The 26,594-nt window shown below is 38.1% G+C and overlaps 1 protein-coding gene across 1 annotated transcript in view; it reads right to left on the reverse strand.

Moving 5' to 3' along the window:
• LOC124279808 (ribosomal protein S6 kinase alpha-1-like) overlaps positions 1-22,610 on the reverse strand; it is a 61,847-nt gene extending 39,237 nt beyond the window's left edge. The window contains exons 1-3 of the mRNA XM_046715688.1: positions 22,433-22,610; positions 22,193-22,228; positions 569-682 (exon numbers count right to left, since the gene is read on the reverse strand). Coding sequence (XP_046571644.1) covers positions 569-682; positions 22,193-22,228; positions 22,433-22,492 — 210 coding nt within the window. The 5' untranslated portion in view covers positions 22,493-22,610. The remainder of the gene's footprint in view (positions 1-568; positions 683-22,192; positions 22,229-22,432) is intronic.
• Between the last annotated feature and the right edge of the window lie 3,984 nt (positions 22,611-26,594).

Consider the following 26,594-nt stretch of genomic DNA (forward strand, 5'->3'; position numbering starts at 1 on the left):
AAAATGAAAATTGAAATGCACTAGTCATGATATTGACTTGGTTAAAAAAGATTTAGGGTCAGGGTGGGTGGGGTGTGGGCAGGGGGTTTGTTGTTAAGGATAGGGTCAGTCGGGTTACTGGAAACGGACATATTTTATTTTTTATATATATTTTTTATTTTATTTATTTATTTTTTATTTATTTTTTTTTTTTGGGGGGGGGGGGGACCTAAACCTATTTCAATGATATATTACTGTAACTTTCAATATGAACTCGAGGGTTCTGCAGCAGTAACAGTAGAAACTTGGTCTATGGTCTAGGAAGAGAAGAAACGTACACAGCTGATTGGTACTTCTGGCTCTATTTATGAGACAAATACGCATTGTAATCTTAATCCCTGCATATAATACTATGCAGAGCAAACACAAAATACAGCTGAAAAGGTAAATCATCCCATATAGCAACATCTCCCGTCAGTACGAATTGCATCCTCACACTTATCTGTAAACATATTAAAGATCTAAAGGTATCATGTTAAATGTGAAGCCTGGATTCAGTTGGATCTCACACAGTATTGCAAGCACTCACCTTTCCAAAGGAACCCTGTCCCAAAACCTTCAACAGCTCAAAGTCAACAGGTTCAGCTCTCACACCTTCTTTCTTCACTGTAGTCAACTCTAATTCAATTTCACAGTTGTCATTCTGAAACAAACATAGATATTCAATGCAACATCTCAAACGAATCAACTAATTAATTAGTCCAAAGTATTTCCTTGATGATATCATCAGGGTTCCCTTTAACAGAATTCTCACCATCACCAAGAGCAAGTTCACCATAAATTAAGTATTGTCCAATTTGACCACAAACTCAAGCATAGACCAAAATATTTCATTTTACCTTACAAAAGTTCATCCAACTTGACCTTAGAGTCAAGAAGGATGGGATGCATCCAGCTTTTCAATAAACTTGGCCAGTTGACACACTGATTTTAGAAAGTGAGCCAACACCTATCTGAATTATGTGAATATGGGCCAACATGTTTTGTGATTTTTAACAAGTTTATGACCTCACTTAACTGAGCACTCTAGGGAAAGGCAAACTCTTGATCATGCTCAAGAATTCCAATCGATTGTTTGACTTTGACCACAGACACCACTGGCTATTATGATAATTAGCGCTGATTATTTTCGGGTTCCAAATACAAGTCACAGTATGTGAATGACAAGCTAATTACTAATGTGTTGTTCATATTGTTATTTTAGTTCAAATTATATATTTTGGCACTAGGTCAACAAAGTGTGCCAGCACAACTTTATTTGCATGAAATTTGGCGCATTGACCTAATGAAGTAATGATAACTGCACATATCCCACAATCTCTCAACCTGGATGCATAACTGAAAAGATTTCATTTGATCATAAAATCACTTCATCCAAAATACAATCAAGCATGTTGCACAATGCAATCTCAAATGGAAAACTCTGTGAAAATGGTGATGTCTGGTTGTTGTCTTAATAAGCATTTGTCATGTCAAGCGATTTTCCATCAATATGACAGCAGGGACACACTGATAATGGCTTAAAACACACTAACTATGTGAAAACTTCCCTGCTTAACACTTAAATCACTAGGTTACCCATACACCTTACAGGGCTATTGTGGTTTGCTGTACAGGTTCAAACAACAAACAGTCCTATAAAAGAAGCACAAGGCCATGCCAATGACAGTGCCATTTCCACCTCACACTCAACTGAGCAGGGTCATACATAGTCAGTCAGTGTGAACTCGACAGATACAAACAGCAATAGGTACATCAACATTGCCCAGTCATCTCTTTACCAAGAAATACTGTCAGGTCTTTCAGTCTGAGTGTTGAAATTTTAATCATTTCCAGTAAGATAAGTTAAGATTGACAACATGTCGCGTCTTTTTGAGATGTGGTGATTATGAGAGAATATCGGATGCTAATGAAACTTAAATATGTGAACTGCCATGGTTTGACGTTGGACCTCTTTCTGTAAAAAGTAGGCAAATTGGCCAAGTTCGATGTCTTGTGGAAGTATCATTGCATGTGAATAGACCTTTGTGGAGATTACAGGTTTGAACTTGTCTCCATCAAACTATGCTGGTCACAAAAGGCAACCAAATGGGCTTGTTGGTCAGGCTAAATGACAAGGTTGATTGCATGTCATTGTACACAAATATGTGGCTCATCAGTCATCGTACTGATCACTAGATTGTCTGATCTAGGTCAATCTATTATAGCTGAAATAATGCTGAGTGTGGCTTCAAACTGATCAAATGGATGTCATGAAGAAGGTTCTTCCCATGCACTTGTTCCTGCATGCTGTCGCAATGGAAAATACATGATTCTTTTTTTTTAAAGTTTGTTTAAATTTTCAACTTTGGTCATCTTTTACTTTGATAAGCCATGTCTTTATAATATAGGTCTTCATGCAAGTAAAAGATGTGGGAGATGACTGTCATGATTAATAACATCTAGCGAGGCTGGCAGACAGAACAATTTGATGATTAATTCTTTGTATGTAGGGCTAACACACAGAGAAACCCCACCATGACTGCCCTGAACATGTGTATCACCATCACTGTACTCAATACCATCATTGGGGAAAACAGGCCAATCTTGGTCAGTTAAAGTGCAGCTACATCATAGCAAGAGACATTTTGCATTCATTTGTGTACTGTGCCATGGCAAACTGAGTCCCAGGATGTTTCTACTATCAAGTAACCTTCCAAATCACAGCTACCCCATGATCCAAACCAACTTTATATCCAATGCATGTAATGTGCACCCTGATGTCCATCACATGTGACAAGAACCCTGATATCCATCCCATTGTTACAAGCATACTGCTATCCATTACATGTGGCAGGCACCCTGATATCCATCCCATTGTTACAAGCATACTGCTATCCATTACATGTGGCAGGCACCCTGATATCCATCCCATTGTTACAAGCATACTGCTATCCATTACATGTGGCAGGCACCCTGATAGCCAATTCCATTGTTACAAGCACACTGCTATCCATTACATGTGGCAGGCACCCTGATATCCATTTAATGTGACAGGCACCCTGATATCCATCCCATTGTTACAAGCATACTGCTATCCATTACATGTGGCAGGCACCCTGATATCGATCCAGTTGTAACAAGCACACTGATATCCATCCCATTTGACAGGCACCCCAATATACAAATGACAGTCAGATAAGAAATATAACATGAATGCCTTTCTAAATGAAACAATCTAATGAGAATACTCAATTTTATCACAAAGCTGTAAGGAAAGGCTATCACTACAATTTTCTTCCTGGCACAGACAGATAATAATTTTCAAAGCCCAGTGCATCTGCGATACTGTCATTAATCATATTGGCTACCAACTTCCCACTTTGAGTATCCAGTCATGATGAGCAAAGTGTACATGGGACTGATTCTACTAAGAACTGCCACCGGGAAGAACATTTGTCACTGTGTCAAGTAACATTCACTGCTATATATCACCATGCCAGTATACCCTCACTATAACCTGAGTGCTGGATAGTTCTCATGGTAAAGATCATTGAAGAGGCACACTGCAGTTGCCCTTTATCATCCATTAATCATGATAGGAACTAGGAGCAAACTCAATTACATAGTAAAACCAGAAAGGCTTAGTGACGGATCTTACACTCTTCAGGATTACATCTACATCACAGTTGTATCTGAACTCCATACATGGTGCACTTGGGATGACCATCCTTTTGCAAAAGTGGATAGCAAAATGAAAGTCTCAATAGAAACAGGCACCAGTTACACCATGAGAAAGTTTAAGAGTCAAGGTTCAAATGAAGGTAAGGATCGTCTCCAGAGCCTAAGTCCAACTTCTTACGTTTGAAATGCTACAGAAAATACACTACAGTCAGTTGGATTTTCACACTCTTAATATTAAGGCTTCACTGTTTCAAAGCTTTATTAGCAATTGCTACAAAAAGATGCCAAATTCTTTTAAGCAATCAGTCTACAACTGAAGCTGACGATAGAATACAATGCACATGTCAGGCCTTGGATTTCCCCATCCTAGGTTTATTACCAGTTTCATCTCATCTAAACACAGCAACAGTACAACTCTGTAATCTGTCACAGTAATCACCATTAATTACTTACATCAGCTTTGCGCTGACATTTCCACAGTGAATTAATTAAAGCAACTCCATTTTCTATAAAGAGCCTGTACAACAAACCTATTTATGTGATAAGTCACTGGCTAAATGCCATACCACAACACCATGAACATAATATTTACACAAGTAACAATGTTATATTTACATGTTGCTTGGTCAGGTTGTGCCTGTATTTACAAATATTGGTTATGGGCATGCATAACTATCATTGAATTCATTGTTTGAGATTAAGGGGGGTTATAGGTGGGTGGGTGCTTTTGAAGTTTGCTTGCATGGATGGTGTTTGAACATAAGGACCTTTTACTCCATGACTGCAAAATTAGGAGTATCTTTCTCAGTTAAACTTCCACTGCCAAATGATGTGACATCTCACATAAATCCTTGGTGAATGAAATCACAGATATTGTCTTACAAAGCAACAATTTAACATTCACGATTATACCAGGGGACTCTTGGTAATACATTTTAGGGATCGAGACACGGAAATGTGGGTCATATTTGACATGTGGTATGCTACAGTTGATTTCCAAGATTTACCTTTGTCATGGTATCGCAAGTGTTCTAAAACCTGACAGCTTCAACTTGCGGATTTCTTGCCAGAAAAGAAATGTTAGTTACATTTATATAAACAACACGCCATCAACTTTTTGTATTCCAACAGCTACTCATGTGTCTCATACTAAATTTGTATATGGGATGCAATTCTCTGTATCTGCTGAAGCCCCTCAATATTACTTTTAAAGTTTCAGAATCTATCACAACAACACAAGCAGTAATAAGAACACATTTATGAAATCATTGTAAAGCCGTTCAGTAGAATTGTAACAAAGTGTAGTAAGCCTCTATATCCCAACAATAACACATGTCTGAATATTCCAGCAATATTATGGCAGGAAACACCAGAAATAGGCTTCATACACAGTATCCACGTGGGGAATCTAACTCTGGACTTAGTTAGGCCACCCCATCGTCCAACTCATCAACAAATAAAAGATCATGCATACGTACCTCACCAAGGACACATATTGATTTTTCCTGAGCACAGAAACAACAACTGAAACTACATAAGGGGAAGGACATTCACTCTTAAAAAAGTGCCGTTATGTTGATATACAGTAGAAACTACCATCCGTTATGAGTGTACAAGTTGCCATTGTTGAGGCACCGGTATATCATGGTGTATGTTCCACGCCCAATTCAATTGTTACCCTGAGATAAGTCGGCATTATAATACAATTAATTATAAGAAACTTGGCATGGTACACAAGTAAACTGAATCCAGCCTTTGTAAAACTAAGACAGTCCTTATGATGAATCCGACATCTTTTTAGAAAGTTACTACTGCCATATAAACAAAATAGACTTATTTGTAACCGATGCAACATCAGGTAATAACGCTGCTGCACCAGACAAAAAGCAGGTTGAATCTGCTCAATATAAACATGTATAAAATGCTTGAGTTTTGGTATTGATGATCTTGAACATAATTACAACAAAATTATTCTGATAAGATAATTTTATCCTACTTCATAAAAATTCAAGACATGAACCATAACAGTCACTGAGCCAGTTCCTTTTCATTCTGACATTATTGTGTTATTTCAACAGCAAAATACTAACCTGCACTTGCTGCAAGCTGGTATAACTAGGTTGCATTTGGCAGTTTCAGTGCAGGTTCCAATGCTTTAATCGAACCCTTAAAAGATTCAAAGGAAACACTGCACTGACTTTGAATTCTGCTCAAGAAACGTACCTACAGAAATGAAGTCAGTGCAGACAAGGATAGAGGTGAGGTGAGGTGAAATTGGGTTTTACGTCGTACTTGAGAACATTTCGCTCATATGACGACGTGCATGCGTGTGTATGTGTAGGTGCGGCTGCTTGTACTAGCCCAGACTTAAGCTGGTTTTATAGTGCTAGCCCACTGAGATACCATGCCGCAGTGAAGCATGAATACCCCACTCAGACACATTATACTGACTCCAAGCCGACCAGTCCTTGTTGTACCCATTAATGCCAAGCGCAGGCAGGGACCAACAAGTACCATATTTTAACGTCTTTTGGTATGACGCGGTCGGGGATCTAACCTGCGACCTTCCACTCTCCGGGTGGACGCTCTAACCACTACACCACGGAGGCGGTCAGACAAGGATAGACAGTCCTGGACATTAGAAAATGTTAAACATGCCATATTGCAGTTGAGTTCCATCAGTCCCTGTTCACGTTCTGGCAAACTGATTCTGATATACACCTTGTGCCAAAAACCTTAACGTAAACTAGTTTGAACATGGCTTTATCATTATTTTCAGCAGATATACAGGACTAAGGCTTTGTACTTGTGAGTTTAGACCCAGCTTGCACATCAAGAACACAGCTGGCCAGAAATAGCTATGTTAATGATGAAGCATAAAACAAGGTCTCTCATTCCCATAATTAGCTGCTTTCACACAAGCATAGGGAGATGAAGGCAGTCTGCCCATAAAACCCCCCAGAGTGGCTTAAGAATTGTGCATACTGCCAATATTGCAGCTCATCAACATGTTGATGGTGAACTATTTTTAGCCTCCATTGAAAGTACTTCCCTTTTATAAATGAACCTCACAAGCCTGATCTGATGCATACATACACAAAGGAAATCACTACTGAGACACACTTCGTGAGTCCACCAAGACTACAGGCTTGTGATAATACATGATGGCGTCATGTTTATAAATCAATCACTATGGACAGATTCACATATGCCTGTCTGCTTTCTCTTTGGTGTTAAATATTAACTCACAGCTGCCTGCAGATCAGAGTATGTTTGAGTTGAGGGTGACAGTGTAGCAAATCACTGTCGCTCCAAAAATATAGGTTGCCATGCAATTCTGGTCCAGTTCTGAAACTGATGTTCATAGATAAAACTGCGGTGGGTAAAACTGTGTGATGTGTTATTTACAGATCAGTACAGGATGTTACTGTTCAATGACATGCCCAGCAGCTAGTCTCTTCATCAAAAGACAAACATTCCATATTTCATCGACTCTCATTCACGAACACAATAATCCTGTATCCAGATTGGATTGTGGCCTGGGGGATATTATGTTAGTTTAGTGTCCTTGATTGAGCAACTGTTGTCCAATGCCAGAATCAGCATTATTTCAGACACATAACAATGGTTTATAGGGTGTGTGATTAAGCAGACCAATGCCAACAGGCAGAATCATCCACTGTCAAAGCCAGGAGTGCAGGGACTTATCTAGGATTATTAACTAAGTGCCTTTAACAGGCAAATTGGAAAGAATCATGATATTGTTAAAAATTGACGTTTTAATGCTCTTATTTTCATAAAATCTCAGAAACTGCAAAATTATTAATTCCAATGGGAAATTAAACGTTTTTGCTGCAGACATTGGGCTGAATATCAGTTTCTGAGCAGGTCTAGACAAATCCCTCGAGTGAGTGATTTAGGAGTGGCTGTGTGATTGAAGGTAAGAGCGATTTGCTGGTTGGATGAGTGTGTGAGACAGGGTGGGCAGGCAAGACAGCATGATGTATAGTGGTTAAAGCAGTCTTCCAGCAATGTTACAGTTGGGACATTGTCCTGACAAGTAAACACATAAACCAAAATGCTGAATATTTTAGCTATGTGATCAGACGAAGACCAGCATCAAATCTAACTTACAAAATAATATGATTTACATAATGAACAAGAACCTACAAAGTTGGAATATGATCACATGCAACACTGAAGTCAGCAAGTCTGACCACCCGATCCCCAGAAGTCTAGATAAGCTGCGTATCTGCGTAAAGTACGCATTTAAGTTTCCAAAATACGCACAGAAATATATCTACCGTCCCAAATACGCAAAGGAAAATTACAGAAACTCTTTGGTTATTTGCTAACCTGCGTACCCTGACTTCCCGGCAAAAAACAAGTGCGTAACAGAAAGTAGCTAACTGTCCATAGTTATGATCGGATAGGGCAGATTATCGATTGAATTTCACTATGTATCTCTTCGTATTATGAACTACAGAAAGAAACAATCGCGCAAACGCAGTTAGTTATGTATGTAACACTCGTCTTGATTAGTTCTGCTAAAAATACCATCCAATGAAATCGCTGTCTTGTTAGAAAGTCTGGACACTCATTGTTTATCAATGATGGCCTCACGGAAGTCGCATGTTCATTTGTCCTCTAAAACATCATTTCAAAGTAAGATTTTGGCATTTGTCACAGTTCGAAATCGATCATTTGAAACTTCTGCCATCGCAAAAGAAATTATTGCTGAACTTATTGGAAATTGTTTTGAATCAGAGGTTGCTGTCGATAGAATATTGGCAGATTTGCTCACCACTGACACACACGCACCGGCAAAGAAACATGACGTGAATAAACTTTCGAAAAAAAGTCAGGATGCATGGAAAATGAAGTTTCCATGGTTATCTTTCAATAAACAATCTGATGAAATGAGACTATGCTGCACTTATTGTCAGTCTGCAAAGATAAGTTTTTATCATCCAAAACTGTGTTCCACAGTAGATATCGCCTGTGTGAGATCAGACGATATCTCCTAGGAGATATTGTTTTGACAGTAGATTTTGTACAATGCCCTGAATATGCTATGACGTCATGAACTTGTTGACGTCACAATGTTATGACATCACTGCACTGCAAATCTAATGGCAGTACTGTGTTCAGAGATGTACATTTTTCACGCTTATTTTGCTGCCAAATCAGAATGCCCATCTGAACAGGTGAATGGTCTGTTGTCATTACAGAAAATGAATGGTTTGGATGTCAAGTACAAGAACTTGAGTTGGTCAACTGTAACAGAGATTCAAAATCTATTTGCCATGTCCTGACAAAGACACTTGTCAATGAGATTAATTTATCTGAAGTATTTTCAATAATGCTTGATGAAAGCACTGATGTGACTGCTGAAGAAAGGTTAAGCATATGTGTCAGATATGTGAAAGCTGGAGACCCTGTGACTAGTTTCTTATGTAATCACCCTATTGATGATGGTTGTGCTCACACCATTGTTAACTGTGTAGCAGCAGAATTTGAAAAGTTAGGCATTGACTTAACACAATGTGTTTTCTCTCTCAACTGGCATGCTGCTGCTATGATGGGTAAGCGCACAGGTGTAGGAAAACAAATGCAAGCCAAGTATTCTCCTTCCTGCATCCAGACCCACTGTGTAGCTCACATAATCCATGGTTAAGTTCAGAGACAAGTTCAATTCACTCTACAACTTTATATCTGCATCAAGTAGATGAATACTTGCTCTTAAAAGAATTCAAACACTTCTAGAAGAGCCAGAACTGACAATCAAGGAACCACATTCTATTCGATGGCTAGGCTGGAAAAATGCAGTTGAAGCAGTTTTTGAAAGTTTTGAATCTGTCCTATCAACGCTGTCAAAATTTGCAGCTGAGAAAAATGCAGTTGCAATAGGCTTGTACAAGTACTTTGCTAGCTATAAAGTGGCACTGGTAATAGCTTTCCTCCTTGATGTCCACACACAGTAGGCAGTGTTAAGCTGTAACCTCCAGAAGAAAAACCTTCTCTTTAGTGAACTCAGGCCTCTTATTGAAGGGACACTCAATAAAGTTGATACCATGAAAGCTCATGATTGGCAAGGCTTGAAGGAAATGAAGACCAGAATTGAAATAAAGAATGAAGAAGCATTTGTAGGTGGAGAGAAGTTGCTATTTGCTAAAACAATGAATGGACAGTTTGAGACCCTCAGAGCAGAATACCTGAAGAACCTCATGAAGAATATCAAGAACAGATTCAAGGAGGAAGACAGTGCCATTTTCACAGATATGAGTATGGCTCTGAAAACCTTGAGAGTAAATTCACTGTCTTTGGATGCTGTCTGGTGATGCTGTTGCACATCTTGGTGCTCTCTATGGTGCACAGAAGGAGGTCAAAGTGATGGAAGGGGATCTATACCAAGGTCTGGAAGAACACATTAAACTGGTGGGACCCCTGCTACAACCTGACAAATTTCTTGACACATGGCCCAGGCTTAGAGGAATGATCAGTGGAACATACTCAAAACTTCTACCTGAACAACTCTGCAAAAGGGTCATTCTGCTTCACAAAGATTCAATGCCGAACTGTGCCAAGCTTGCTTCTATTGCTCTATGTATGCAGCTTACAACCGTTGAATGCGAGCTGGGCTTCAGCACACAAAATCGACTGAAGAATAAGTTTAGAGCATCACTTGGTTCTGAAAAACTGGATTTACTCCTCAAACTCAGTATGTTGGGTCCCTCTCTGCAGTCGTTTGATTCCCGTCCTGCAATCAAACACTGGCTCAGAAAATGAAGAAGAAAGGGCAGACTCTTCTGTGATTACCAGCCCAGACCTCCTAAATTGGCTAAAACATGTGACACTGAATGACAATTAGTAAGTGATCCATCAAGTTAACCAATATCTGCTTCCATTTATTCAATATTATTGTGAGAGTTCAAACAGTTAACCAGTTTAAAATAACATTCATGCCGACATGTATTTCAATTTAGTCACTGCACAAGTCAAATAAAAAAGTAACTTAAAACTTCACATTTTTGGGGTATTTACCTTTAAACATCGACCATGTTGATGTCTGAAGTACAAACAACTGGCTATAGTTATCTTTTTTAACATTTTTTAAATTACGGACATAGAAAATACCCACCTTTTAAAAAGGGTGGGTATCGGAAAATTTGAGTACCCACTGAAGATCAGTAGTACCCATTTATAACAGACACCATGGGTAAAATACCCAGATTGTAAAAAGCTTATCTAGAGCTCTGGATCCCATTTGATACCTTCTTACAAGCATGAGTACCACAAGAGCAAGTCTAACCTGAATCTTCTGAGGGTCCTAATGCAACTGCAACTGCAATTCATATTACCAGGAATCATGATCAATGATGCAGGGTTTTACCTCGACTAACAAACCTGGGATCCCCAATTATTAATCTTGAGGGTCCTTACAGGCAATAAGAGGTTTGTGTGAAGTAAGAGTGTAGTGAACTGTACATGTTGATAATTTCTTTAGAGCCTGGAATGAACCATTGACCATGTGGACTGATGGATGAAATGATGCATGTAACTGCTCTGAAAGAAACAACCAAACACTCAGCAAAGTCACAGATGTGTTGTGGGTACAATGAATAACATTGTGTGTCAATCTTAACGCAGTGAATTTTTTTCTGCAGTGAATCTTTTTCTGTGTCCATTCTCTACATTTGCGCGTCTCGTAAAACCCCGAGGATGAATAGAAAACATAATACTTTCATGTTTCAGCAGTTTATCACACACCTTCAAAATCACCATCTGAATATTACACAGCTTATCAATTCAGAATAAATTTACGATCCAAGGCTTTGCAACTTTGTGTGTACTTTAAGCACACAGCATCTTGAGTTTTGGCGACCATAAGTTGTGCAATGGTGTCCGAACCCTATGTCTTTTGGACAATGAAATATGTTTAGAACAAGTTTATTAGTCCCTGATATACAATCTAATGCTCCAACTCTTCCTCACCAAATTCTGATTGAAATAATAATACTGATGTGGTGTTAGACTTTATATATCAGAAGCGGGTTGTAGTGTTATTGATTATGTTATTGCATCTGTAAATACCCATTCATATTGTAAATACTTATCAGTGCACTCTCGAGTTGAATCGAAGCACATGCCTGTTAGTTTACTGTTAACCTTTGACTCTGCTGAATTTACAAGCATCTATAATCCCAGTAATGAAGAACATTTATATCGTTATATATGGACTGAGAACCACAAGGAAACATTGTTAGATTTGCTACATAAACAGCAACCAACATTTAACGTATTAACTGACTTAGTAAATGCTGATATCAACCAAGCACTGGATTTATTTATCAGAAATGTTTTGAATGCAGCTGAAATATTCAAGAAAACACCAAGTAAAGCAAACAAGCGTGGTTTTTATACTAGAAGTTGTCAACATGCTAAAGGAGAGGCTAGACGTGCACTTAGACGCTTCAGAAATACTAAATCAGTTTCAGGTAGACGCAGTTACTGTGAATTAAGAAATAGATATAAAAATGAATGTAGAAAAGCTAACCGTATATTCCAAACAAAGAAAGGCGATTTCAATCTAATTCATCTCTCCATAATAGTTCTATCTTTTGGAAAGAGTTAAGAAGCTTGAATCACGCTCGAAAACGCATGTTGTACTGTGGATAAATCTGTTTTATTCAATCATTTTAAGGATTTCTTTAGCACACACAATCATGTTGATGATACGACAAAGAATGATTTTAACTCTGATGACCATTAAGCCTATAAACGAGATTGATTATTGTAATCTTGATTCTCCTTTACTGCGGATGAAATAAGTTCTTGTCTTAGCCATTTGAAAAATGGGAAGTCAGCTGGAATTGATGGGGTTATTGTGGAATTTTTAAAATCATCTGAACATATTATTATGCCATTTTTGAAAAAAAGAATTAACAATATTTTTGATATGGGGACTTTTCCCGTTACTTGGACAAAGACAATAATTATCCCCCTACATAAAAAGGGTGATAGGACAAATCCTGATAATTACAGAGGAATATCCTTACTATGTATTTTAAGCAAATTATAGACATCCATTTTAAAAGTTCATATCACGAAATGGGCAAATATGTGGAATAAAATACCTGAGACACAGGCTGTATTTAGTCAAGGATACTCTACAACAGATCATATTTTTACTTTACACAGTATCATTGAAAAATGTCTCCTAAAGAAACGAAAAAAGTTACATGTTGCTTTCATTGACTTTAAAAGCCTTTGATTCAATTGACCGCTCTCAGCTATGGAATTGTTTATTTAAATCCGGCTTATACGGGAAAATGTTAACTGCTATTATGAGTATTTATAGCTCTGTTAAAGCCTGTGTTAGAAATGATAATGGATTTACTGATTATTTTGACTGTCCAGTCGGTTTAAAGCAAGGGTGTGTGCTCAGTCCTCTATTGTTTTCTCTGTTCATTAATTAGAGGATAAAGTTACTCTGTTTTCAATTTTGCTGCCCTTTATCGTTGATTTAAGACCGCTAAATGTAATTTAAAAAACCGAACGCATCAGCGTGAGGTTTTAAATTAAACATTTAGCGGTCTTAAATCAACGATAAAGGACCGCAAAATTGAAAACAGAGTAGCTTTATCTTCATTCTAGCACGACTGATAAACGTTCTAAAACCGAACTGTTTGGTGCGCAAGAACACAAGGCATGAAGGGGCCTTTTTCCTGGAAATCGCTTGGAATCGTCCCGTTGTGGGACAGGTTGTGTAATGAACAAAAATGAGACATTTTCAACAACATAAAAGCTTTATTTCAGGAACCAGTATGTTTGTATTTGTAGCAAGTAACATACATAAATATAAAAAAGTACAGTTTATACTGTGAGCAAGTACAATTATTTGACTTTTCTCAAGCGAATTATTGATCTCCCCTACTGTATGACAATTGACTCGCCCCAATTCAAGCTGTGAAGTCGCCACTAACTTTATTCATGGAAATAATTGTTGATAACCACCCTTCTATTCCCAATTTGGAAAAGACCTGACATGCCACGTTTTATGTGGGATACATGGACAGTGGAAGTGGAAAGACTTGGCATTACGGCCGGGACGGAAGCGGTCAGGTTAAGAAGTGTGGGCCGACGTGTGTTGTTGACGTCATGCCCACTAGATCTGGACCCGGTTTGAATATACTGCTGCTTTTGCACTGCTGACTTCGTACTTTCTTCACTGGGATTAGGGTCAAGAAATTCTTCTTCAAACCATTCGCTTTTTACTTCAAAAACACCAAAGATGCTGCCGAGGTAGAAATTGCCGATGTCCGACATGTTTGTTTACAAACAATAGGGTCAACAAGTTCGTTGTATTCATACGCGGTGAATCGGTCACTTTAATTAGTGGTCTTAAACTGCCAATTAAGTATGGTTTTGATGAGCTCTCAGCCAATCAGAATCGAGTATCACACAATGTCGTGTTAGAATGAATTATCAAAAGATGGTAAATATGGTATACAGTTATTTCCCGACTTATTAGAAATTGTATTATTTATGTTTGCAGACGACATCGTTCTTGAGTCTGATACAATCCCTGGGTTGCAAAATCAACTAAATATTTTGTATAATTTCTCTGAATACTCGAGCTTAAAAATTAATTTTGATAAGACAAATATTGTTGTTTTCAGAAGGGGAGGTTACCTAGCGAGAAACGAAAAGTGGTTTCTGAATGATGAGCGAATAACAACAGTTAATACTTATAAATATTTGGGTGTAATTTTTTCATCAACTTTTAAAATGAGAAATTGTGTAAATGATCTGGCACTAAGAGGTAAACAGGCTTTAATGGAGGTAATTACTAATCTCAGTAAATTTGGAATTATAGATCCGAGTGTATTTTTTTTAAATATTTGATACGCAGATACAACCAATATTACTTTATGGGGCTGAAATAATTGAATTATTGAATACAAAATCCACATGATGGTTGTTGGATATGACAAGCACAAGTATCTAGGAACTGTTCAAAACCAGGGATTCCATACAGCTCTGCTGTCTTAAATGGAAGCAGCAGATATTCACAGAGCCATAAACTAATTAAACACTGGCGAACCATTCAAAGCATCACTGTGTCCAGGCGCTGGTCATTTAGCGTAAAATCCCATATGAGTATTCAGTCCACAAGCTGCAGTAAAACTAGGCACACTGTTCATATTCTCATTACCTGCTGAGCTGGACTGGTCTTTAATTTACAATGTCTAGACACAGTAGTCCTAGGAGTAGAATTGTCAGGTGAGTATTATCAGTTTCAGCCACAGTCATCAGTGGTCAATGACCTTACAGATCCTGTGTCTCAAGGGGTCTTGAAATCACCACCAGGCTGCTCTCTCTGGACACAATTAGTGAGTGAGTGAAGACTTAACAGCACAGTCACCAGTATTAAAGCTTTATCACTAGCAAAATGACCTGACTGACCGTATGATTAATGATCCATGCCATCAGCCTAATAATCTGACCAATGATCCATTACAGTTGGCTTAATCTCTAACAGAATCTCCACAAGTAAACAAGCTTGACATACAGGGGCCCTATCCTCACCTGAAGTCCCACAGGGAGACTGGCATAGTTACATACATGGTGTACAGGGTCCTATCCTGATCTGGAATCCTTACAGGGTTACAAACATGGTGTACAGGGTCCTATCCTGATCTGGAATCCTTACAGGGTTACATACATAGTGCACAGGGTCCTATCCTGATCTGGAATCCTTACAAGGGTTACATACATAGTGTACAGGGTCCTATCCTCATCTGGAATCCTTACAGGGTTACATACATAGTGTACAGGGTCCTACCCTGATCTGGAATCATTACAAGGATACAAGCATGGTCTATAGGATCCCATCAGGACCATGAATCCTTACAAGCAGATAAGCATGAGGTACTAGGGTCAAACCCCACATGTAGACAAGCATGAGATACATAGGTACTAGTCCAATCTGGAATTCTCAAAGGTTACATACAAAGTGACCAGGTGCCCTATCCTGATCTGAATCCTTAAGCAACAGGACCAGGTGCCCTATCCTGACCTGGAATCTCCACATGGAGAGAAGCAGGGTCCTATATCTGGACCACAGGTGCCAGGGTCTATCCTGACCTGGAATCTCCATATGTAGACAGGGTCCTATTCTGATGTACAGGTACAGGGGGGTCCTAGTCTGATCTGGAATCCCTACAGGGTGGAGACAAGCATGAGTGACAGGGTCCTATTCTGACCTGGAATCTCCACATGGATACAAGCATGGTCCATAGTCCCATCCTGGTCTCACCCTGGAATCCTTCAGGGAGACAAGCATGCAGGTGCCATATCCTGACCTGGAATCTCCACATGCAAGCATGAGGTACATAGGTCCTAGTCTCACTTGAAATCTCCATATGGAGACAAGCAACAGGTGCAGGTGCCCTATCCTGACCTGGAATCTCCACATGGAGACAAGCATCAGGTACACGGTCCTAGTCTGACCTGGAATCTCCATATGGAGACAAGCATGAGGTACACAGGTCCTTGTCTGACCTGGAATCTCCACATGGAGACAAGCATCGGGTACATAGGTCCTGGTCTCACCTGGAATCTCCATATGGAGACAAGCATGAGGTGCAGGTGCCATATCCTGACCTGGAATCTCCACATGGAGACAAGCATCGGGTACATAGGTCCTGGTCTCACCTGGAATCTCCATATGGAGACAAGCATGAGGTGCAGGTGCCATATCCTGACCTGGAATCTCCACATGGAGACAAGCATCAGGTACATAGGTCCTGGTCTCACCTGGAATCTCCATATGGAGACAAGCATGAGGTACAGGGGTCCTAGTCTGACCTGGAATCTCTACTGTCTATTGTTTCCAGAGTGTTGCACACAACTGACACAGTCAACTTTCTGTCCAGCTGGTAAAACAGCTGGTGCTACAATAGCAAACTGATACCTTGAGCTTGTTGATACCTTTGCTGTACCCACAAAAATAACATTATGATGAAAAGGAGATTAGAGCTATTTTGATCCTAATATATTGATAATTAGGAAAATAGTATTTCTTAAGAGAAGAGCTAATGATGTTAATGGACATGTGACCTCCAAGAAATACTAAAAGGTTGTTCCTCCCATGTCTTAGCCACTAGTTACTCCAAATCACTTTCAGTAATCAGTGCCAGTCAACTGTCGAAGAGTGAATGAATGAGTAGTGTTGAACACCACTTCGATCATCAGTCATATCATACTTTGTCAGCAAGGGATGGATAATCTGATAATGGGATGATTATTATCAATTACCCCGATGAAAACTGCATCATTGATAATACTGAACTAAAACTATCGTGATGACCAAGTTTTAACTAAATACATGTGCACAGCTATATATCTATATTTATGGGCTACTTCTACTTACCTTCACAATGATGTTTTTGTTAGTATTCCATGTGTAAATGTATCACCACTCAGTGATGTCACGTGTTGATTTTTGGCAAACAAAATTGGTATATTTGCTCACTAACTTCTCCAATATCTATCAATAATTGACTGAGTGAGTGAGTTTGATCTTCAGTAACCCATGCTTATCGTAAGAGGCGACTAACGGAATCGGGTGGTCAGGCTTGCTGACTTGGTTGGCACATGTCATCTGTTCCCAATTGCCCAGATCGATGCTCATGTTGTTGATCACTGGATTGTCTGGTCCAGACTCAATTATTTACAGACCGCCGCCATATAGCTGAATATTGCTGAGTGTGGCGTAAAACTAATATTTTAACCCGACCTTCATGGGTCCAATAATTGACTGATATTAAGTGAATGATTATCTATGACCTATATTGCCAGATATTGAGAGCATGATTGTCATACTATGATCTGTATGTATAACCAGCCCTAATTTCAACAACATAACAAAGCCCAAAGTGATGCAGATCTTACAACTTTACCATTTCAGTGAAACCCACGAGCACAAGATGATACTGACAAAACAATGAACGTGTTCAGGACAAATCTGGGAATCAAACCCACCATCACTGGTTTCTGAAAGAGCTGTAAACCTTCACAGCAGATTAGTGTGTCCCTAAAGCTGGGTACTCAGGCTTTCCCACCCCCAACCTCAGAAAGTCAGATGTGAACCTCTGATGAGGATAAAAAATATGTCATTCTATTCACTATATACCTGGCACAATGAGAATCAGTTTTGAGTATCATGGAAAGATATCCCTATCAAAAGTGGGATTGTATATAAATTCAGCAGAGGTATTCTATATATGTATTTCCCCAGTGGTACTGACAAAATTAATCCCCTGGCCATGAAATATCTGTGTAAGAGCTGTAGGGCCTTGTTTCTTCACCATGCGCATGTCTTGTCTTGCAAACTGATTCTATCAGATACACCCTGAACAAAGACTGGAGAAACAATTCATGGAGCAGCAGAGTATATTCAAAGTCTTTGAACACCACATTCCTTCCCAGTCACACAACCACAGAAACATACTGCCACCCTGCCCATGTTGACCTTTAGTCGCCTTGTGACTAGTATTCACAACACTATCCATGATTGTTGGAGGGAATTTTTCAAATTGCCAGCCAATGGCTAGTCCAGATGCGTCCATATGATTCTTTGCACTTGGTAAAATGCCGAGCCTTGTTCTAATGGACAGTTAAGGGTATTTGCAGACATAAAATCAATACTAATACAATTAGCTGCAGCTGGGAAAAGGATTTACAAGATGCAACGACACAGCAATGACACTTGCTTTATAAAATGGGAATATGCCTATGGTCATTGGGGGAAACTGTATTTTTGTATAGAAACTATGTTCTTGTCAAACCAAAAACGTCAAAGATCATGAATATTTGGGAGAACATATTCCAGTAATTGTGTGCTCAGTCTACACTATAGATAATTACCCCCAAAATATTCATGATCCCTGTCATGTTTTGTGTAGTATACAATGAAAAATGACAAAAACATGGCATACATTACTATAATCCTATTCATTCAACTTTACTGCCAAATTCTTTATCTGATTTGTTTCTTTTATGTTTTATGGCACACATTTAACAATAAACAAACAAGCAGGACCTCTAACAATCTGGAGAAACAGTATTCTGTACTAACTTTTCATCAGGTACTAACAGTAATTTGGACACTTATCAAATAGAGATCGCAATCATATGTAGAAATGATGCAGACTTCCAAAAGACATATGGACATATCTCTGATTAGTGATTACATCAAAGTTAATGATTTTTTGCCTGTTACACGCCACTCACAGCAACTTTCCAGCTATAGGACAGCAGTTTGAAAATAATCGCGTCTGGACCAAACAATCCAATGATCAACATTGTGAGCATTGATCTACACAACTGATTTACGATGCTGACAAACCTTGAAAAAAAATCAGGGGGACTGGGACTCGGACCCACTGTCATAAGTTCTAGTGTAACAAAGGTACAAAAATCTGCACAGTAAAACGGTCTCGCATTCAAGGACAGGGCCATGTTGCTCCCTTCAACATGAACAAGTAGTGTTCATACATGTTCACATGCAGGGCAACATCTCTGGCCATGCTCTAACGGATTGAATATGATTTTACACCGCTTTAGCAATATTCCAATAGTACCATGATTTGAGAGAAGGGCATCAGAAGTGGGCATTACCAATATGGGAAATGAACCGAGGTCTTCAGCACGACAAAAATGACAAGAAAGTGTTAACCCCAACTAGCCATGCTTGCAGTACCAATTTACAAATCATACCATCAGTTCAAATCATCCTAAATTCTTTTCTGCTAATAATTCTCCATATCACACCAAAAATGATGCCAAGTTCATTTCATCAATTCAAAGGTTTTGGACACAGACTGTATTACACAAGGCACCCAAGACCAAGTTTCACAAACCAGTATTTCCTCACCTCTCAAGTTCTCAACAGCAAATTTCACTAAACATGACAAATAACTGTATTGTGATGGTTATTGATTTGCTCACACTTGAACCTGCATTAGTAAAGTAAACAGTGTACATTAAGGGTTCCAACAGCTGCACATTTATCTCCCTTTCTGTCAACCAGCATGGTTGGCTTTTCACGTTCATTGATGACCAACACCACAGCATGTTCAGTGGATTCTACTGAAATGTGCAAACAGTGACCAAACACACAAAACAAGGCCATGTTTCCTGGTGCCATCTGATACAGCCATAATGTTTACATGGCTGCACAGATGCAGCAGGTCACTGTAACATGCTAAGACATGTTACAATAAAGGCTAAACAAAACAAGCTTGTGTTTCAGGTAACATATGTAACATTAAACCAACAATGGTTCAGGTAGGTAAGGTATTCTTGAATTTTTTGTCATAATTCCAATGACAATATGAGGTAACAACTAATATTATCTTTGTTTGGATTAAATGTTACACATAGGTTTCTGTTCATGGGTTACAAAAACATTTTGGATCAATAGGCCAAATAAGGCCATACATTTCATACTTTTACTTTTCACTGTCATTAGTGAGTGAGTTTGGTTTTACCAGCAATATCACGGAGGGGGATACCAGAAATGGGCTGCACACATTGCACCCATGTGGGAAATCGAACACAGGTCTTTGGTCTGATAAGGTCTTAATGCATTAACCGCTGGGCTACCCCACCGCCTCTGACTGTCATTAGAGATACACAGGTTACCCTAACAAAGCTATGACATAAGCAAATTAATATGAACTGAACTTTCTTTTTTATTTAAATTTTGAAACTTCCACTGATTTCTGCTGCAGACATTAGGTTGAATATCAGCCTCTGAGGATATCTACAAAGTGTCTAAATAATCCCTGTCAGGGGCTAAAGAGTGGGATCAGTCCAGGTGAAAAGAAACATAGTTCTGTTGCCATAAGTAATTTAGTTACATCACTAAAACATACTGAAGTAGCTAAAGTACACAAGCATTTGTGTTGCCTGGTGAACAGAGTCAGTCATCTCTGATGATTAGGCCAGAGGTAAACAATGTCTGGCTGTCATCAACCCATCCAAACTATTCACCCCACCCACATTACCACTGACACATGAATCTCCCACAGGAAATCTTTTTATCTCAGTCGAATGGAATAACTTTTCTGTGTATCAATATAGGTAGATAAATAGTCAAAAATATTACCTTAAAGTGCCTAAGCTGGTCTTGTAGACAATCCATCAAACTGATATGTTGCAAGAATGTCATTCAGCACTCCTCATAACTAACATGACAAGTCAAAGGGATTTTGAGATGCTGATAGCTAATTATAAAATAAATAGAAACGGTAGAAAAATACTGTACAGTATACACCATTATTTTAACCTGTTAGCATATTACCATTACTATATTCATTGCAATGACATAAAGCAAAAACATAAAAGGCTTTTTCTCAATATCTCTCCTGTTTGTGGAAAGCAATCATCACTGCAAAATTTGCCAGTATTTGTTACTAAACATAATTACCATAACCTGAATTGTGATTATTAAATATCAGTTTGGGCAGTTTGACACTAAGGTGCTAACCATTTAATAACCAACAATCAATCAAAATTACTTGACACAAGTTAGCATGATCATGATTATAAATAGTATCAATTATTTACTACTAATCAGTCACAATGTGAACAAAATGCTGACAAGTCAATAGCAGCAGTTGAGCTGAGTCAACATATGCATATATAATCAATTATGTTTCCTGTATAAGTTTTGTGGGTCACAATGGGTGCAGTATACATGGTACAAAGACACATAAACATGATACTTCAAAAGGAATTTGTAAATATTTTCATGACTATTATCCTTAGTGTCAAAAGAATCTTTGTCTCTTGTCACTCTTCCTAATATTCCACAAATGTGTCAAAACAATCCAACATCTCAAAAATGTTCAACATAACAGTTGACAATGATAAACAGTGAAATCAATACTGAAACAAATAACTTTATATTATTGACATGTTAATATCACATTTACTTATCATCATGACAAAGCATAAGGTGATATTCTAATGGTTACAACTTTCTAATGTTCTAAAAATTAGCCAAAACAATGATTCCTACTTGTTGTTGATAACAAATTACAAACAACATGAACAAAATCATAAATATGTGAAGAAACGACTCAGAGAAACCCCTAGTTAACAGTTTGAAATCTACATACTTATATTGTGCACACGACTGAGGCTTGTCTATGTTCAATGTTTACTCTTTCAAGGCAAACATGTTCTACATTCCACGCCCACACTCCTGCCCCATAAATTCCTTACAGTGTTCAATGCTACCAATGTAATTGTCATTTGTCGATGTCATAATCATTGTATGACCCTTGTTTGGCAATTATTAATGGATTTGACTCACATACATTCTAAAATAAACATTCAATAAAACTGACAGCAGTGGTTTGACATGAAATCCAAGCGCTAACTGGAGCGAGACAACTCTCGTCAGACAACTTACCTGATCATCCACAAGCATATCTTCTGTACTTCCTGCCTGTAAACAGACAAACAGACACACAATTGGAAATGTAGAATTAACAGGCACCTATACACGTAAAGCATGTCGTCGTCCTTACTCCGTGAAAAGAATACGCGCAGAAAATACCGGACATTGAGACGCCGCATTCTCAAGTAATACACGGACTGCATCAGATTCAACAGTTTGTGTACTAGTGAAATCCACGTGTGATCGTGTTACCTCATTGTCTTGGGCCACTTCCATACGCTTCCAGGGATCCGCTAACGGAGCCAACGGCATTTTGGGGCTAAAGAGCGGAATTTTGACAAGTTTTTAAAAGAACTTCCAAACTACACAAGAGTTTGCAATTTTCTGACCCTCAAGCCGACCAATATGGCGGCTACATCAGGAAGAGGCAGTGAGATCCCACTTCCTATGACGTAGAACACAACATTCCACACGCGCGAATGAATGCTATGCTGCTAACCCAACGTGAAATCGGAGTTTTGCGGCAAGATAAGGAATTGCTGACGTGGTTGCGATAATTAAAACTTGCACTGCTGAGTTCTATCACTCTTTCCAGGGTATATTTATAGCATGTTGCAACGAACACCTACCGGTACCTTATTTTGTTTTGTAGAAAAGGCAATTTAATACTACATGTCACAGCCGCTTCTAACAGTGTTTATAAATATGCGTTTGGACCAAAGCCCATGTATTTTTTTATAATCAAAATATCCCTACAGTGTTAATGTCATTACCGTAACAGATGTCGTCAAAGGCAGCCAACAGTTTTTTTTATCAATATTATACACAGTAGATCGACACTTGGACTTGATGCCCACCAGCCCTGGAGAGTGAGTGAGTGAGTGAATTACGTACGTTCAACTGCGCATTGATCATTCAGAGGAATACCGACGCACTACAAGGAATGGCGGATCATCTGCCATGAGTGAATCTTTAATGTGGGACAGATAAACGCTTATTCGTAAGGGACAGACAATCTACAGATAATGCGCAGTTGAAAGTACGTTATTCCTTATAATTCTTTTTATGGAGAGAGTATATGGAAAAGTATGTGTTTCAGATTTCAAATGAATAAATTACCCCTTTTTGCCTTCTGTTGGAACGGCGTCACACCAAAAAAATCGTTTGTGACGTCATCTCCATTATGTTCCAACGCCCATTGGCAGAATTATACCATTTATATATCACGGCGTTTCAGCTAATGTCAGAAAATGCCAGTTAATGCGATTAATCTGGTTAGAAGATCGTGAGTAACAAAAAAGGCAAGCTAAAAGATGGATGACAACTTTTTTATTATACCAAGATGCGACGTGTCGATATACCTTACACCTTCTTTGAGAGGCATTTTAGAAGTTATGATGAAGGAACACTAAGTTCTATGCATAGTCAACTTCTTTATTGCAATGAGTGCGACGTTTCGGTGTAGGTACTAACACCGTTATCAAGCAAGTCATATAACAATTTGTAACAAGGAGAATATATACATTGCTTCATAGTGAGTATATACAATTAACAAGGTTGATGTACATTGGATATTTGATAAGTGATTTGAGCAGAGGAGGTTGATGTACAGAGTGATTGATTGTGGTTAGAGTTGAGTTTATACAATTGATGAGTTTGACGTACAATGGGATGATGATAAGTAAGTAGGTTGAAGTATACTAGCCATAACAAATTATATGACGAAACAAATATCTAGCCTTTAAGGATGAGAGAAAATAATAATAAATTAATTTTGTTCTACAAAATGGTAAATAACTTAACGCCTGGCTATCTAACCAGTCTTGTCCCTCCTTGTGTATCTGATTCAAACCAATACAACTTAAGAAATCGTAATAACATTCAAACTATTAATTGCAGAACAAGTAATTACGAAAACTCGTTTTTACACGATACTATTAAACTATGGAACAACTTACCCCAACATCTTACTCAATTAGAGTCCCTGTCCAGTTTTAAAAGACGACTGAGGACTATTAATCCACCTCGTATATGTTTCAATCTAAACTATGGAAGCCGTTTTGCTCAAATCGTTCATTCCCCCCTGCGACTCGGCTGCAGTGACCTCAATGCTCACAAATATGAAAGATACATTTTAGAAAGTCCGATATACTCATGTGGACTAGCAAATGAGGATAGTTTTCACTTTTTCTTTACTTGTCCAATATATACTGTAACTCGAAATAACATGTAACTTTACCAAAAAGGATATACATTAGACTCAGTATTATTCGGAAATGTCCATGCAACTGCACCTGTAAATATGCAGATTCTTGAATCTGTTCATTTATCTATCGTAAAATCAGGCAGATTTGACTCCCTTTTCTCAAGATAATGATTGTTTACTCTCAACCTATGATGTCGACATACCTCTCTTCTTTTGGACTATGTACAGCGTATACATGACTAACAGCCAAACTATGTAATTATTATTTGTTTTTGTAAGGGAGAGGTGTTCATATAAGCTTACAGCTTGTTCACCGATCCCTATTCAAATTAATTTGAATAAAAATACGTTTAAACCAAACCAATATGTCAGCTGTGTATATAGCGGATACAATTTCTGAAGACATTTACAACACTTTGGATAAACTGGTTAATCTTGTCATAAAACAGGTTATCGATATCCGGCAACGGTTGTCACGGTTGTAGGAGTGGTGCTGTCGTCACTTCTTTCTCAGGAGGCGTAATCTGGTGAACACACTCTCACGATCAAAATCTAACCCTTCTTTATTTATTCCCTTGGATAGACCGATAAATATCAACCACAATTCGTTAAAAAGTTATTTGAAATAATCTCTACAAGTAGCTCTTTGTAACTGACCAATTTACAAGGACGGAATAAAATCTTACAATATATTGTTACATGTCGACTTCCAAATTAAAACAATAATTTAACCTAGAATTATGTAATCAATACAAATAATAGTGCCGAGTAATTACAATGGTACTACACAATAGAATGACCAAAAATACAAAGTCAGTATAATTACAATGGCTCTATAAAATATAATGTAAGTGTTAATAGCAGTAACATAAGCTTAGTGCGTGGCTTAAGAGAAAAAGTTGTTTTCTTGATACATATGATTTACAGCAACTTATCACATAACCAACAAGGATCACCAAAACGACTAGTACGTTAATTGATTTAATCTTTGCTTCAAACCCTAATGTCATTCACACTTCGGGTGTGCTTGATCCTTTTTGCAGTGATCATTGTCCAGTTTATTTCTCTGTTGGGGGCTCTGATTCAACGCCTTTAAAATTTAAAAGGAAAGTGTTTTATTATGATTTAACTAATACTGAGGGAATGAATCGAGGCCTAAACAACGTTGACTGGGATTCTATCTTTAGATGTAATGATATCGATATACTAACACATGAATTTGTTGATGTTTTGAGAAATATATGTGATATTTATGTCCCAAACAATGTGGTAACTATAAGACTTCGGGACAATCCATGGATGAATAGTGCTATAAGAATACTTATCAGGAAAAGAAATAGACAGCATAAAAAAGCAAAGACTCGAAATTATGATAAAGACTGGCAAAAATTTAGGCTTTTACGGAACAAAGTAACAGCAGCCGTGAGAGCAGCCAAATTGAAATATATTTCTGATTTAGATGATAAGATCAATCAGGGGAGTAATTCTAAATTTTGGTGGGCTTTAGTGAATAAGTACATAAAATCCAAAAATGGAGATTATAAGAAATTTCCTTCGATTCTTCATAACGATAATCTGATCAATGATAGTAAAGATAAAGCAGATATATTTAATGAATGTTTTGCTAACCATGCACAAGTTGACTATCCTGATGAGGAGACTCCTACACTTGAATGTAAAGTAAAGACTCCACTTGCATCTATTGTATTGACTACACAAGAAGTAAGAGACATCCTATTATCAGTTGATATTTCCAAAGCCAGTGGACCAGACAAAATAGGTAACAGATTTATCAAAATGATCGTGCCATCCCTTTGTACTCCTCTTACTAATCTATTCAATTTATCCCTAGAATATTGTAAATTCCCAACAATATGGAAGGAAGCTATTGTCACTCCTATTCATAAAAAGGTAGTTTTAATGAATGTAAAAACTATAGACCAGTTGCTCTTACCAGCTGTTTATCAAAGGTATTTGAGAAATGTATTTTTAAACATGTGTTTAACTTTTTAGATAATAACGTATTAACGAATTTGCAGTCAGGATTCATGCCTGGGGATGGAACTGTATACCAACTGACATACTTGTATGATTTTATACTACATGCATTAGACAATGGCAAAGAAGTCAGGGCAGTTTTCTGTGACATAAGCAAGGTTTTGACAAGGTTTGGCAAAAGGAATCATAGCGAAATTAGAAGCTTATGGT

The sequence above is a fragment of the Haliotis rubra genome, unplaced genomic scaffold, assembly GCF_003918875.1.
Source record: "Haliotis rubra isolate DU_JTF1 unplaced genomic scaffold, ASM391887v1 Scf257, whole genome shotgun sequence".
Taxonomy (NCBI): Eukaryota; Metazoa; Mollusca; class Gastropoda; order Lepetellida; family Haliotidae; genus Haliotis; species Haliotis rubra.